Source organism: Sardina pilchardus, chromosome 3, assembly GCF_963854185.1.
Source record: "Sardina pilchardus chromosome 3, fSarPil1.1, whole genome shotgun sequence".
NCBI lineage: Eukaryota > Metazoa > Chordata > Actinopteri > Clupeiformes > Clupeidae > Sardina > Sardina pilchardus.
The window spans coordinates 30149210-30165827 of NC_084996.1; the positions used below are offsets into that span (position 1 = coordinate 30149210).

The window sequence follows — 16618 nt, forward strand, 5'->3', positions numbered from 1 at the left end:
ATATCTTCCAGGTCGTCCCATCTTTTCTAATGAGAGACACGGTCTGGTCTATCCGCCACGGCGCCGCCTGGTCGCGTACAGGGCGAAGGAGGTGTTAAATTGTCTTTGGTCTCCGAATTGCCTTTGTACTTTTGTTATGGAGAATTAAGATCGACCTCCCTTTGCTCACTGTCACAGAGGCCTCCCCGGCGAGATAGACCAACCCGCATTGTTTTGCGTCGTTTGATGTTTGTATTTTTGGAAGTCAATCATTAGAATCCTAATGTTCGTAAATGGCAGGCCTAGTAGTAGAGGACGTCCCTGTGTAGAGATTGCATCTACAAAGGCGAAGATTCCAGGCTAATAGTGAACTCATTCTCATTTTTTGTTTATGAAACAGTAGCCTCGTCTTAATTTTAGCCCATGACCACCAATCCAGAATGAAGATATTTGATTGGCTCCGTAGTATGAATGATGTGATGGGTGTAATATGCCTTTCTTTGTAGCCTACTGCTACAATCAGGGTATTTGTTACGTTTTAACGAACCGTAACAACACGCATCTTGCCACGGTCGTTTGAATTATTGAAGTGAAACGTATTGTTATTAGCCAGATAATTAATATCCTCACGTTACGGTTCGCTTACCTGTAGCCTTTAGATAAAGAGGCCCCTGAACATATTGACGATAATGTCAACATGATTACATGACTTAGTAACTCTTTGATCACCCAGAGGCTACATGATTGCTGTCAGAAGGAGACTGAAGGAGATATTCGCCCCATGATTGTCACTGTGACCTGGTTACCTGTTGGAGATGCTACATTAGCCCACAGTAGACCTACATTAAACAGCAAAATGACATACGATTAGTACCTAAGTAGTCTATGTCAAACGGGTTTGAAAACTGGATGGACGTTAATTTTGCACCATCCCACGAATCAGCCCTGTGTGAAGAAGGCTATAACGATACGAGAATGTGGGCGTATAGGTATGGGTATTATATTGGACCCAACCGTGTGTGTGTGTGAGTGTGTGTGAGAGAGAGAGACAGAGAGAGAGAGAGAGAGAGGGAGAGAGAGAGCGCGAACGAACGTGAGATGGGGAGAGCGTGTGGGTGACAGTCTGTCTGTGGTTGTGCTTAACGAATTTGAGTGCCGCAACTTCTTATCTAGCACCCCCTCCCAAATTAACACGTCCACTATGTCTGGTCATTATCAGGAGACATAATGCTTTGGCTGCGCAACCACAGACCGTGAAGGAACGGCCACGCCCGGCTGTGCACCTGAAAATGGGTGTCTGCGTCTCTGAGCAGTGGGGATCAGCCTATAGTTGGTTATCAACTTAAATTGATTTAACACTGACAATGATCCCATCACGAGCGTTTAAGATGTTAGAGAACTAGGACTAACCAATATAGTCAACAATCGTATTTGTTTTGTGTTTACCTTGTGAATTGCACAAGGGATAATCTTGATTTCAATGAGCGCTTTGACAAGTGACCTTCGAGAAAGACGGCCGTAACTGTTGCAATGAGAGCTTGCAGTTTGTGATTTTAGGCTACTAAAATTGCGCATCAGCGTGTCATTTAGCTGTGATTGGATAGGAAGTGTCAATTGATCATTTAACAAATTGTAAACTAAAGGAGTCCAAAGTATAGGGCTCGGGGGAAAGCCAAGGGGCAAAACTACCGAACCCCTGCGCCGCTTTGTCTCGACCTTTGCCAATAAACGTCGCATCCGAGTGTCCGTCCCTGGATGGAGACAGATCTTGCGCAGTGTCTATAAAACGCGGACAGGTCTGCTCCGCATCCCAGACAAGGCAGCGACTCTAGCTGCCCGGCGCTGGGAGTAGAGAGATGGCTTGTTTTCTGATAACATGTCTGTTTGCATTGTTATACAGTGGCGGTCCTTGTTGCTTTGATCACAGGTTTCAGTTGGCGACAGGCTCCGAGCAGACTGAAATAAGAGAACGGGTGACAAAAGTGGGGCCAGTGACAATGGTGCAATCGGGTTGCAAATAAAGCAGAAGCCAGAAGAATATATGCATGTCTCTCAATGAGAGTTCGGAATGGAAAAAATAGCTTATTCTGGGAAAATAAAAAATAAAATGGCCAAATTAATTCACCGACACGCTTTGATTGCGATCCATAACTTTAAACACTCGTATTACATTTCCTGTTGCTGAAAGTCAAACTTTTGGATCATTTGAAAATAAAGTTTAATACGTTTGTTTTTATGGATTTAGAAATGCAATTAAACGGCTTTACTCATAGCTCACAAAAACAGAGAGCCTACTCAAGAACTTCGTTAAAGATGAAGTGTAGGACTTTCTGTAGATGATGATGGTGGATTCTATCTTTAAGCAAAGTTTACATTTTGTTTTGGAAGTATCCCTGAGCCCAATACATAAAAACGTGTCATAAGCATAATAGTCTACAAAAAAGTGACGAAACTGTTTTACACTGGTCAAGTGAGACCCATTGCCATTTACCGCATAGATAAATGGTTATAAACAAAAGCATTATCCATTTTGCGACGACGACGTGATCCATAAATAAACTAAAATCATGTTTTTCTTATGTTAAAGTCCCCGTTTCATGGAAACTTTGGAAGGGTCCCCTGCGCTTTATTTAGATCTCAGTGACATTGAACTTTATACTAATCAAACATGTCAAAGCTGGCGCTGAACGCTGCTGCATGTATAGTTGATATCGGCCTATGCTGTCTTGACATGGGACAGCTGTGCCCTGACTTGGTGACAAGGGATGCCACTGCAGGCGCATGTAGCCTAGGCTACGCCTTCTCTTACCTGCGGAAATGTGACGTCACCCTCTCCCCATCTGCGAACTTGTCAAACCGACAGAAAAGGTGTTAGTGGCTTATTAAGGGGTCAATAATACATTGACATCACAGATCACATTGTATGTTAAACCAGGAAATGAATGGCTCATCAAGGGATTACAGAATGAGGATAAGATATGCAACGAATGCAAACATTTAATGAAGGTCCATTTCCTATGTTAGAAATATTACAAGGATGGCCGAACACTAGGCGTGTTTCAGCATTTTTTGAAAATGAGAAAATAAAATTAGATCGGCAATTACGTTTATCCCATTTAATGTCATGAATGAAACCAAGATGTGGGACATACCTGGTTCTTTAGGCTATTTTATTAATGACCTATAGCCTATTTTATTAATGACAATATTTCGTGCCGGTTAAACTCCTTTTTGCGAATTGCACGAATGGAAGGCCACAAGGAGATGTGACAAATGTTCAACTTATTACTGAAGTTGCGCATATTTAAGAGGTTAAATGGTTCAGCTTAATTTTACCAAGTCTTGTAAGACCATAGTCCATTTATTTAATTGCATGAATTGGTTTTGCATATTAGATCTGTATGGACCAACTGTCCTCTATCTGTGATATAATAATATGAAGAGTTTTAAATAAAATATTGGAATGTGAATTCTTGTTTGACACACATGTTTAGTGATTTGTTTTGGATGTTGCAATATTATAAATCAATCAAACAAATCCACTATTCATTTTAATACAGTAATGCATCTTCTGTTATGGTTATTATTATGGTTCTAAGGGAGCAGAGTCAGGATAACAGGTATGCAGTAACCGCAGGATGACGCATGCGTGGTGAGGCACCTTTGAGTGTCCACGAACAGTTGTATCGGTGCTGGATCAAATGGCATGGCAACGTGATGTTACAGAATAGTTTGAGGTTCTCGTGCCACTGAGAGAGAAGGCGGCCGCATTGGGAGTCGGGAGAGTGGCAAGAGATTCTTGATCTGAGTCCAATCGTTCTCCCTTGACTGCAACTGTAGTTTGTTAATTTAACAGCGCTTGGCAAACATCCATACCCCTTGCTGTCTGAGCTCGACCAGATGTGTTTGCGTACGAGTGTGTGCGTGCGCGCGCGCATGTTAGTTTCTGGATAGTGGCATGGTTCTTCCACATAGGACACAAGGCCCAACGTGACATACTGGAATGGCTGACATCACCTGTTTTCCTTTCCTGTTACATTTGGCTCACCATTGCAACTGCCACCTAGTTTAAGTCAATTAGAGGTGCAATGAAATTCCCAAGATTATACGCATGAAGTAGGGTAAACGTGGAAGCTTACAAAGAAAATAAGGAAAGACCGTTATATCACCACGACGCAAAGTCATCTTAGTATATTTTCCTCAGGCAACCTGTCAAATCACCAATGCAAAACTACAGATTAACCCATGGCAACACGGCACTGAGACAATATTTGCCTATTTCAACTTCATCACGAAATAATGTTGGTTGAAATGGTTGAAAATGTACGTCCGCATCTAACATGGTGGCTGGTGTCAAGCATTTACAATATTTGGGAGATCTAATTAACTGACCTTCAACTCTTTTAAAATTGTGAAGTCTCTGACTTAAATTGCTGTTATGATATGGAACCTGACCAAACCATTGATATTCATATGTTTCCATCTGTCTCATTTCATCTGCGCCATTGTTTTTGACAAGACACTGTACCTTTTCAAGTAGGCAACATCCTTATTTATGAAATAGGACATATTTATTTGAAGCATCGCCCCATTATGGTTCAATTAGATGAATTTATAATTCCCTGTCATGAATGAAATGTCAGAAAGTCAGATAATCATCTTTCAGAAAACGTTAGTTTTGACGCATTCTCATACATTTTAAAATACACGAGGATAATGTGTTAGGTCACCAACATTGTTTCCTTGTATGTAACAAAAATAGTTCCTGACAAAGACCATTGAGCCAGACACTGCGCTCCTTGCATTTTCCTATACTGATGTTATGCTGGCTGTGGGACATTTTGCGGCGGTATTGTCGGGAAAACATTTAGAAATATGAAGTTTCAGCACTCTTTTAATGATAACTGATTCGACTACGTTCCAAATACACAGAATGAACAGCAGGTAAGTGGTGCGCCACGCCTTTAATGGGGCGATTAGATTACAGGTAATGGTTTTGCTACCTGCCCAGACTCACTATGCTGTGTTCATAAAGTTTGGTTTATGGAACAAAGGCACGTTTTCCCCTCCAAACCAAAAGTTATGGAAAGCTCTAATACAAGCTGGCATTATAAAAAGAAGATGAAAGTATATCTGGTATTTACTGAGAGGCACTCCAGAAACGTATCCAAGGCTTTCACTGAACCTATGGGATATTTTTTGAGTCACAAAACGTTGTTTATAAGGTGGACTGCAATCTATGCGTTAGTCGTATGCCAATACTGAGCATAGCCTTACTGTATGGGTGTAATTCGTTGTTTAAATTCAAGACCCATTTTGAATTGTTTGTTTTTCCCATGAAGATAGCGTTGTTGTTTATTTTTGCTGCGCAACTTAGCGCAAAAAGACAAGCCGCGCCTTTACGCAAATTGATACTGAGCTCAACTTCCTTTAAAAGAAGAATGGAGCAGAGAATTATGTTAATTAACAATTAAGAGACCAGGTTCAACATGCAAATCGAATTGAATTATACTGCCAGGACGTTGGATGTCTTGTTACTAGAACCCCTTTTACAAATTACAGATCTCATTACTCGTCTACACTATGAATAACCAATTATCATTCACCTTCAATTGTAATTAACAGAAGTGTATGATTCTATCAGAGGACGCCTGTAATATCCTGTCAGCAGAATGACCGACTGGTTCACTCCTGTGTCCCTGATATTGTACCGATTACCTTTGTCAGAGACTTTATCAGAGACGTTATCATATCATATTATATGTGACTTTGATACAATATATACGTACACAAGCGCACAACTGAAACCAAAATTAGGTGTTCAATACCGAACTTGTAGGCTATAGGAATTGGAATTGTGCAAAACAGTATGCTCCTTTCTCACGTGATATTAAATGATTTCATCAGTATTGGCACACATGTTTCCAAATGGTCAGCTATACATTATGGATCACATTACAAATACGCTTTTATACACGAGCCATCGGTATCAACGTAACTGCCCACTGTCGTGATGTACGAAATAAAGGCGCTGCTTAGGTGGCTTTAAGTCAGTATTCCGTATTTCTATACCTGGCCCGGTGATGTTTAGCCTACCTCACAAGTTTACCTCATTTCAGTATTAATGTCTGCACTTCCATGACATGGAAATACAGTATTGTCATACAGACACACCTTTTGAATACCCATACGCCTATGACTGAATCATGCGTCGCTCTGGCTATTTTCTGTTCTGTTTAATCAATTTTGCCATTTCAATTTCACTAGTAAAGGTGTTTACATTTAATTGATACCTACTCTAATTAATAACAACCACATGTGGCATACCGCGGGATTGTCTGCAGCATGCTTTTCCGTTCCATGTTTGTTCTTTCAGCCACAGGATTATCATCCTTTGGTTGTAGTCTGATCTCGTTCATCGTGTTTTATTTTTAAAAAATAATCGTTCTTTAAGGCAATCGTGAGGATTTGTTTTTGTTTCTGTTTTCTTTATAGTTCTCATAGTCTTTATTGCTCTTCAGCCCACACACTAGCAAAACGTTCAGTGTACAAATGTATTCCAAATCCTTATTAAGTCCAAAGTGAGCTTTCAATGTTTGTGAGCACAACAGGAACCTTCTGGCCCTATGTAGAAATAAGTCTGGTTTTGCTCACTGCAAATTGGATGTTTAACACAATTACAGTTCTCATAATCCTCAGAATGTGCCTGTGGGATAAATAATATTTTCTACATTAGTACACATAATTCTTTGTCACCTCATCTGTGTATTTTTATATGCGTTGAACCCAGATAAAGAATGCATTTGCATGTGATTTGGAATATTCTGGTGAACACTGTAAGATGACAATCAACCTTATCCGAAGGATACAGACTGATGGTGCTGTGCATGTAGTAATGCGACCAGCAGTATAATTGAGCCTATTTGCATCCTCTGTTTTTAATGCTCTTGCATACAGCTTGGGATGACGTCCTTCCTGCCAAACGGATGATCCTCATTCAATGCTGCATATTACAAATGTCATTTGTGTGTAGGCTAATTAGTGCCACTCCTGACACTGTTTGAATGACGTAAAGATGTTTGGTTTATTTTTAATTATTATTTCAGGGCTTCAGATCCAGATGGAACTTAATTGTGTCCGCGAGCCCTCTTTCAAAGAAGCATTCCAGTATCCTGACAGACCAAGGAGGGAGTGACGCACTGACGAGGGAAAGAGCAGCGAAAGATGCAGCGTGTCCAAGTATGTGTCACTGCCACACCGACCACACCATTGATTGAATACTTATTAGCTTAGATTTTGCCCCTTGCTGAATTCTATTGCTCTCACTTTGACCTTCAGAATGTACAACCCAAATACATCATGCCCGCAGGATATTTTGTATGGCGATGTATTCAGATTCCTTTTCACCAGGGGATGGTGTACCTCCTCTCGCAACTAGGCACATTTTTTTAGCATAAATATAAACATAGCAGATATATTAAGTGCCATTGAGCCTACGGTCAATAGACTATTTAGTGTATCTCGGGCACATAGACAGATAAGAATTTGACATCCACATGTCTTGCATACATGCATGGTTAGGATATGGTGCAATAGGTTAGGATATGGTGATAAGTGACTGTTCTCTCTGACAGTATCTCAGTGGAATAGATTTAGACTGAATCTGGATCTGAATCTGTCTAACACAGATTGGTTGCATCCATACTGCATTCAGATCTGATCTTCTGAGGACTCTGCTGTTATATGGGGCAAAGGTAACAGTGGACAATCAAGGGCAAGCAACAGATAGGGGGCAGCACCCCTGCACTACTGTGACTGACAAGACTCAGTCATTTTGAGAAGGCAGCAACCTGAGAAATGGAAGTAGCCATTTGTAGATGACAAACTTGATCTGGATGTCTGCTTCAGTCTAATGAAGGATGCCGCTGGGTATGATCTAAAACACGGCTATAATTAGAGTTTTTAGTCTGTTATTTTGAGCAGCATACAATGGTTGAAGGCACGCAGGTCATCACCCTGCTGAGCCCTGTGAACAGACAGCATACAAACACCCTGGCTGTGTTTCTATTTTGGACATGTCACTGTGACAACAAAAGCTCTTCGGAATACAGAAGCACCATTAAAACACAGACAGCTTAAATGGCTTCTGACAACCTTGTCCTCAGATATAGCTGTAACCCGTCACAGAGATATATTCACTTGGGATAACAGATTTTGGAAATGGACAAAACAGTTTAGTCAACCCTCTTGTAAGAAGACAAGGATGTATCTGGGAAAGGAAAGTTCAGTGATATGGATAATATCTGAGAAAAAATGGCACAGTGAGAGCCACAGTGAACACACAATGGAAAAGAGTGTTGTCCTGCACATTTCTTTTCTGGTCTTGGGGGTATCACAAAGATTTCTGTGGGGCCTATCCACTGGCACTGTAGAATACCCAGATGTTGATTATAGCCAATGAGAGACTACCTTATTCCCTCTTGGATAGTACAGTGGCAGATGGATTTATTCACCTTCGTATCTGTTTCCCAGCGCGAAAGTCGTTTGCGTGGAATGGAAATGTCAAATCAGTATGTTCGCTAAAGGGTATAGCCGCAGAAAGGGTCTCTCCTCTCTGCTGTTTCAGCGACACCAGAAGCAAACCTCTTTCTCTTGACATGGAGTTAATGACGGTGCATTTGGAAACTGTTAGAGGCATTTATGCAACCGCGTAAGGCTGGGATTATACTTGCCGTTAGACCAAGCGTAGGCGTATGCGCCCGTGTGCGACCTGCTGTGTCCTGTGTACAGACTCGCTGCAGCATTACGCACCTTACTGGAGGTCTTCACCAGGGGGAGACTAGTAGCCTAATATCAGATGTGGATGTGGCCATGTGCCATTGTTTACTCTCATGATTGCCCCCAGCTTTGATGTCGATAATGCATCTTGCTGTCACTTTCTTTTGGCAATGATCGCCCCCTACTTTCTTGTCAGTATTGCATCTCGCGGACGCGTCGTGTTCGCTTGCGACGACGTGCACGACCGACGCACCAAACGACCGCAAAATACGCGAGGCAGCCATGATGCGTACACGAACGCGTTGTCTACAGCAAGTCTAAACGTGCCTTAATAGCTGCTCTCCTTCACTACACCATTTTAACACTCGCTGGCGAACAAAAGGGAAATTTAGTATAAATAGCCCTGTTCAATTTCTTCTGTTTCACAAGTCGTGATTAACAGTGCTAGGCATTTCTAGTTATGTTTATTCTTCCTCTTAAACAGCTCGATGAATTGCAACGACGTCAATTAAGCGTACAGTTATTGTATTTGATGCCAGTAATATTATGTTATACAACGTGTATGGGCTTGGTTACACGAATATTTTGTATAGTCTTTAATTGTTGAGGCGACAGTAACAGCACTGACCGAGCGCACACAGGCACACAGAGTAGCCTGACACAAATAATCTCAGGTTCAAGGTCAAGGTCGTCGCTACCAGGCTGCCTACTTTGCCTTTTCACCTCCTTATTCAACCTATTTATCGATATGTTTTGCTTTTTAACCCACCCCTCCTCAACCATCAAATTTCCAAGATTTCTACTAATTATGTGGCTGTGACGACTGAAAAATAAAATGCATCGGCAAAACAAAAAGTGTTATTTCCATTGCATCGGCCAAACGTTGTTCAACATATTGAATCATTTTGAGGACTAGATTTGGACTTCAGCTGCTGTTGTTCAATTTGATGTTGCAATTTAAAGACATCTGGGATGAAACTCTCACGTTTTATTGACATCATTTAGACGTTTGTGTGAGACTATCACCTGACACTTTGGCATGATTAGAGCAAAAACTTAATCAGTTGCTGAACACTTGGACAATCAACGAGTACATACTTATAAATGAGCTGAAGGAGATGGATTTAATTCCCTGTAAGTATTTTATATAGACATTAATTATCTACTACCATACCACATCTGATTGCTTTGGCATAAGTAACCGCTGACTTAGATATTTCGACAATCAAAATAAAACTTTACGCTGCTTGTATGTGACTGAACAGAGCATTGCATTAATTCATTTAGGCCTATTGTACAGCTCCCTTTCGAAAACGCTGATCTGCAAAAACAGTTGCAACACCAAGGCTACACGTCCATAACCTGACTCTGTGCAGTTTAAAAGACATGGAAATCAAGCAACGTCCTGTTGGAGTTACCTACTGGAGCAATCGGACAGAATATTGGAAAGCCTACATAAATATTCATATGTTGACACGTCAACACAAAGCTTTTTTTATTTTTTAATTTATTGGTTCAATGCAATGGGTACATAAAGTGAAGAGACCAAACTTATGAAACTGTCTATCTATAAACTGACTATTCATTCATTTGACGATTGATTCCCAAATTGTTATTATCACGCACAAGGCAGCTGTTGTAGGCTACAAATGCCACACTGAAAGCTAACCTCATGGAGAAAATAGAAAACTGGTCATTCCTCGCGGAGTCCTGCATAGCCTACTGAAATGATACACTGGCTTTTAGATTATACTCTTATTTGAAGTAGGCTAGTCTTTATCTGTATAGCCTGAACACTGAATGACTCTGAACAGAGTATTGTGATTTATTGTGATGCATGCGATTAGATTATACTAAAACTACGTTGTTGAATGGAGGAAACAATTTGGTGACTTTCAGGCCGATGGAATTTAGGTTAAAATACTGTCTTGTAGGCCTAATTGACTAATTTAATTGATTTGCAATAACATGAAAAATAATTGGTAGACTGTGTGGTCAAGTAATATTTTCTCCGAGTTATCTACTTAACATAGAGGTCAGTCCCAAATGACCAGGCGTAATGCAGTGTACTTAATTATTCATATGTAAAGATTTTAACCTTTTTTAGAATAAAATGTCAGTGAATAGTTTATCACAAACTTTTATCACATGTATGCCATGCCTGCACGCTTTTTCACACACATGATGCCCAAATGTAGTCTGTCTGATTTTAAGGTTTCATTCTATAGAGAAGTAGCTTATTTCTACCCAAACGGCTGCATCCAAAGCAGTGTATATGGTATTCAGTTAGATCTTTACTTATTTGCGAAGTAAATGTAGTCGGTTGGAGAAAGCGGTCAACTGTGTCGAAAATGTCGAAATATCAAGCTAATAAAACCTGTCTAAATCTGAAATCTAGCATCTGGTTTGCAATTAATAAAATATTTTATCAGACAGAAAACGTCATACTTGACATCAAACCATGGCACAATTTCTCAGCAACCACGTCTAGCCAAACAAAGGCTAGCATGTTATAATCATGCACAATAGTCATTAGACGTATAGTCTCTGGTTGGCTACCCCCGAAAGAAAAAAAACGAGTTACCGAATTCCCAAAACGATGCCCTTTCCTGAAAACTTACCCTGTGCGCATTCTGTGATTTTGAAGAGATTATTTTTCTCTTATTCTCGAATGGAGTGTGAAGCGTGAGGTGCTCCCTGCTTCCATTATAGCCTTGCAAATGGGCAGGAAGTTTGACAATAATATGGCATTTCCTGGGTACAGTAGCTGGTGCGCGCCAGAGCAACATGTGCCACGAGGCTACCGCACAACAGCGTCACAAAGCCATGGCGCGTGGCATGCGTCTAGCCATGAGTTCTTGCTCCCGGCTGAGACGGTAGATGGAGTAGCCTACAGAGTGAAGTTGCGTTGTCATCCAACATCTTACACTTATATGTGCACACAAACACACACAAGTGTAACATTTCACAATGTGTCGTACATACATGGTGCTTGCGAAACATGTGTTATGATTTATCTAGCTTCACACGCCATACTCTATCTGATACATAGACGTTTATTTGTTTTCATGGGAGCGCTATCCTCTGAAAATCAGGGTACATTGTTTGTTTGTGATGACACTGCCGGTGTCAAGGCCTTGAACTTGAGAGCGCGTTTGCTCAGGGAGGAGCCCCGCCGCGGGCCTCTTGAGCCGAGCCTTCTGGGAGGGCCAGACTCTCCGCTTTAAACTTGGCCTTGACCTTCAGGGCTCCGTCTGACCTGTGTGTAAAGACTGTCTGGGGTGGGGTGGGGTGGAGTGGGATGGTGTGCTGTTCATTGCTCCCTCTCTCTGTCTCTCTTCTGTACGTGTGTATGAGAGAGAAAGAGAGAGCGAGAGAGAGAAAGAGAGAGAGAGCGTGCATGCGCGTGCAAGAGAGAGGGAGAGGGAGAGAGATGCTGGTTGGAGAGGAGGCATGTCGCCTATTTGGGGGGTGGGGGTGTCCTGTTCTTCCCGTAAACATATTCCATGTGCAAATCCCGCACTAATGAGCGGATTCGGTCTGTTCTAAGTTAAATATGCCGAAGTCATATAAATTGATCTTATCATGTGTGGGTTGAAGGCTCATTGTGCTGTATTTAAGAGACGGCGTAGTAGCAGTTGGCTGTAATGATGACCCATAACTAATGTTGGCCGATATGATGACCCACAATTGATTTGAAGAGCAAACTGATTTGTATCCTCAGTTTCTTTAGTGGCTTGCATTTGAATGCGCGTGAGACGCACGTATAATTTTGCACAGTATATTAATTAAGGAATACAGTGAGCATGCTATTCAATAATAATTGTATTTTTTGCCACAAGGTATCTCTTTGGCAGTATTGTCGCGGTGATCTGTAGTGTTTGTTAATGATATTGATATTTTACGTATTTTATTTGAGTCTCTATTAGAGACCTGAATAACTTGCTTCAGTCTATGGTATGGGTGACATTCATTTTTGACATCATACGATTTAGCTCTGGAAAGCTCTGGAATCCTGTCCTGGAATAACCTACTCGTGTTATGTCTTAGCCTACGCTCTGGATTTGTTTCTTACTCACGGCTTTTGTGATTTGTCAAATGTCCTTTTATTGTTCAGCAGTGTATTAACAATAAGAATGATACATAAGAAAATATACACTCAAATACATTTTTTTCAAACACGTATTTGCCATATTTGCACGCAGCGGAATTCTGATGTTTAAAAAATGAGCTAAAGTCACAAACTTGTTTATGCTTAGTCCAATGTCAAAGGACACTCATTTAATATCTGCGCTTGCTGCCCTGTAGTATAACTTCTAAAATTCTTTGCAGAAATACATGAAATGCCGAGTTATGATTGCAGTTTTTATGAAGGTGATAAATCTTATTTATGCATTTGGCACGGGTGATTATTAGCCATTAAAAGTGTCCGAAACTATTGAAAAATATTCAAAAATTTACTAATCTTATCAAACGCAACATCAAAAAGATAAAAGGATCAACAAAATCTGTTGATTGTGTGGTAAAAACAGATATTTTGAAGTAAAAGACGTCTCCCCTCGAATTATGGGAGAGGTATCACAGTTTATTTGGTTTAAATAATCCTCTTACTGCATATTAAGGTAAATAAATAGTTCCATTAAACAGACCACTCAGAAATGATTCAATATTTTTCTTTTATCTTTTTACTGTGCAGTTGAGAGTTCGCCAAGCACTTTCCCGTACTCTAGTCAGTCATAAATGGACCAAACTCTCAACAACCACAGACCTCAGAACTATTTAGAGCTCCTGATTAAATTGTCCAAATAATATAATGCTTGAATTCATGTCAAAACTTTTTTGGATTCTGCATTGCATTTATGACCACACTCGCTACTATTTGCGTTAATATTCAACCACAACGCTTATCATCAATAACATCAGGAAAAAACGTGTGTGTTTACTCGTAGTATGACTCATTTATGTCCATGTCTTGTCTGCGTATAATGACGCGTGACATTGAGTCATTCTTAGTCAAGGTGCGGTGGTTTCGCTTAATGATTTCTAAGGCAAATCATCTGAAAACCTAGTGTTTTTATGTCAATGCATCAAATGTGTCTCCGTAAATAGCATCACACCAAACTGAATGGAAGCTCGCAACTATTTGCAGCTTTCCACCTTAAGCTCGTTTCTGTCTGCCCCTGCAAAAATAATTTCTTTGACTGACTCCACCGTCAAGGTTTTTGTGCTGTGTATCACGTGGTCAGGGTTTTACCCAATGAAGGCGCACCATTTCGGACGGTAGACCATTGCGTCAATGCAGCGGAGTGGATGTAACCAAGTGTCCTGAACTGGACCTCGGTCTTTACATCAGAATTCTCCGCCCGAATGGTGAGCGTGATATGACCACCTCTTTGGTCCTGAATCCTCGCTGGGCGGACACGGTTATGTTTGTGTATGAAAACAACTTGGATGAGCTGAACAAGAACATGGAAGGTCTGGTTGGTAGCGGCAATTTCGCAGCCAACCAGTGCAGAAATCTTATGGCTCATTCCGCCTTGGGGGGTCATCCATCCAGCCTAGTGCACAGCTCTAGCTATTCCGCCGTGGATGTACCTGGATCAGGTTCCAGTGAAGCGGGCAAACAGTGCACACCTTGTCCAGGGGTACCTCAAGGCTCATCCACGGGTCCTTTGCCTTATGGCTACTTCGGTAATGGCTATTACCCCTGCAGAATGGGGCGGGGTTCGCTGAAATCCTGCACTCAGCCCAGTGCGCTTAGTTATTCTGCAGAAAAATACATGGACACCCCCGTCACGTCTGAAGAATACCCTAGCAGAGCCAAGGAATTCGCATTTTATCATGGTTACCCAAGCCCGTATCAATCTATGGCGAGTTACCTGGATGTCTCAGTAGTGCAGACTCTGGGAACGGGAGAGCCACGCCATGACACCCTGCTGCCGATGGACAGCTATCAGCCATGGGCTCTCACAAATGGCTGGGGTGGTCAGATGTACTGTTCGAAGGATCAGAGTCAAGCTGGACATCTGTGGAAATCCGCTCTAGCAGGTAAACAGACGTCTTCTATCATGCATGTGTTGCATTGCGATTTTTGTTGCATTTTTAAAGACTGTTTTACGCGCTATTTTGTTTTATTTTCAGCTATTTATCTTCAAATGCATCTTTCTTTAAAGCTAAACAATAAAGTTGGATAATGTTTTTGTATCAGTAGAAATGCCATTTGTCATTATCCTACCCTGTTATTAAAACTAAGACACAGTAGACTACCAGTTTTGATTTAGAGACCTATATATCCTTAAGTCACATAGCACTGGTATATGTGAGCACGTCTTTATTCACTGCTATATTTTAAGGGGATGGGGATTGCAGATTCAAACCGGATGATATTTTTGTGAAATTGGGATGTTTTATTTGGGCTGTAGACGAATAAGGCCTAAAGCCCCATGAGTTACTTTGTTGTTATCCATTCCAGATGTAGTGGCTCACCAGCATGACGGGAACTCCTTCCGCCGTGGTAGAAAGAAAAGAATACCCTATACGAAGGTGCAGCTAAAGGAATTGGAAAAAGAATACGCCGCCAACAAATTCATCACGAAAGACAAGAGGAGAAAGATTTCCGCCGCCACCAACCTGTCTGAGCGACAGATCACGATCTGGTTTCAGAACAGGAGGGTAAAAGAAAAGAAATTCGTCGCCAAAGTCAAGACCACCGCGCCGTAAACAGGGAGGAACGAGTGGCCATGGCGCGTGAGACTTTCTTGTTTTTTCCCCCTCAATGACTTTGAAGAAGTGACGGAAAGAAAGTCATCGTGGTGCTCTGTCGAATCTGGGCTCAAAATGTTTGTTGTCCACGCAGTTGCATCGTAGAGTATCCTCGAAAAGAAAGATGGGTTATCGGAAGAAAAATAAAAAAAACTGTAAGGACTTTATTTTAGAGGCCTGTATATACAGCACGTGCCTGCTCTAATGTATGACAATAATGTTCTCTTACTTCTTGAAATTGTGCTTTTACTTGTATTTTACTGCATTTAAATGTTATGTGTGTCTGTTGTTGTTGCTGCAGTAGTTTAGAAAAATATATTGTGCTATCAATAATACCCCTAATCTATACTGTTTATAACGCCTGTAAGACGGTATACAACTATTACGCAATGTATAATAAATTGCTTAATCTCAAGAGAACTTTATGTATTGGTTTTGAAAAGGCATTTGTTTGATATATGATGCAGTCACCAGCAACGTATCAATATAATGTAACAAAATCAAAGTAAGAATCGTTTAGACTCATGCAGGCCTAGGCCTAAGATCATAACCCACAACCATTCGGTAGCATTAGTTTATATTATGCCCTGCATATTCAAATTGACGGGCATTTTAAACTGAGTGAGAGAACGTTTCATTTGATTTGGAGAATTATGTTGGTCTACTTTACATCATATTATTTATTCGAACTTGAAAACAGCGCTAGATGGTTTGACAAGTCTAGCTTATTCCTCGTGTAGCCTACGCGAACTTCTCCTCAATTGTACTAGTAAAAAAGATTTTCGAAAAGTATATGTCATTTTTATTTTAGAGCAACCAAATAATATACTGTTTTGACTCCCACGCAACTCCTTAAATCCACACTGTGACAGGCCTAGTTGCTGTTCCTATTTTTTTCTTGCTCTGCCTCAAGGCCTACAGTAGAATGCATTACTCAATACACTTTCATTTGGAGATCAATCGCCATGTTTCTCATAGGTTCCTCTAAAATGCATACAAACATTGAAAAAAAAACAAGACTATAAGAAAATCGTGCCATGTTTGCATTTCACGTGTATACAGTTACTGCTATCCAGAATTTGTGTTGAGCGTTTAAATT

The 16618-nt window shown here is 40.9% G+C and overlaps 1 protein-coding gene across 1 annotated transcript; it reads left to right on the top strand.

Annotated features, from left to right (window-relative positions):
- Positions 1–14138: 14138 nt before the first annotated feature.
- Positions 14139–15886, top strand: hoxb13a (homeobox B13a). Its single transcript, XM_062531224.1, has 2 exons — positions 14139–14805; positions 15230–15886. Exons 1-2 carry the CDS (start codon positions 14139–14141, stop codon positions 15475–15477), a joined length of 915 nt encoding a protein of 304 aa, XP_062387208.1. The 3' UTR covers positions 15478–15886.
- The last annotated feature ends 732 nt before the right edge of the window (positions 15887–16618 follow it).

What these genes read in the sequence shown, in the direction of transcription:
- hoxb13a (XM_062531224.1), top strand. Translation starts at nt 14,139, where the DNA reads ATGACCACCTCTTTGGTCCTGAATCCTCGCTGGGCGGACACGGTTATG. An exon ending in GTGGAAATCCGCTCTAGCAG is followed by an intron (nt 14,806 to 15,229) that starts GTAAACAGACGT and finishes TATCCATTCCAG; the next exon opens with ATGTAGTGGCTCACCAGCAT.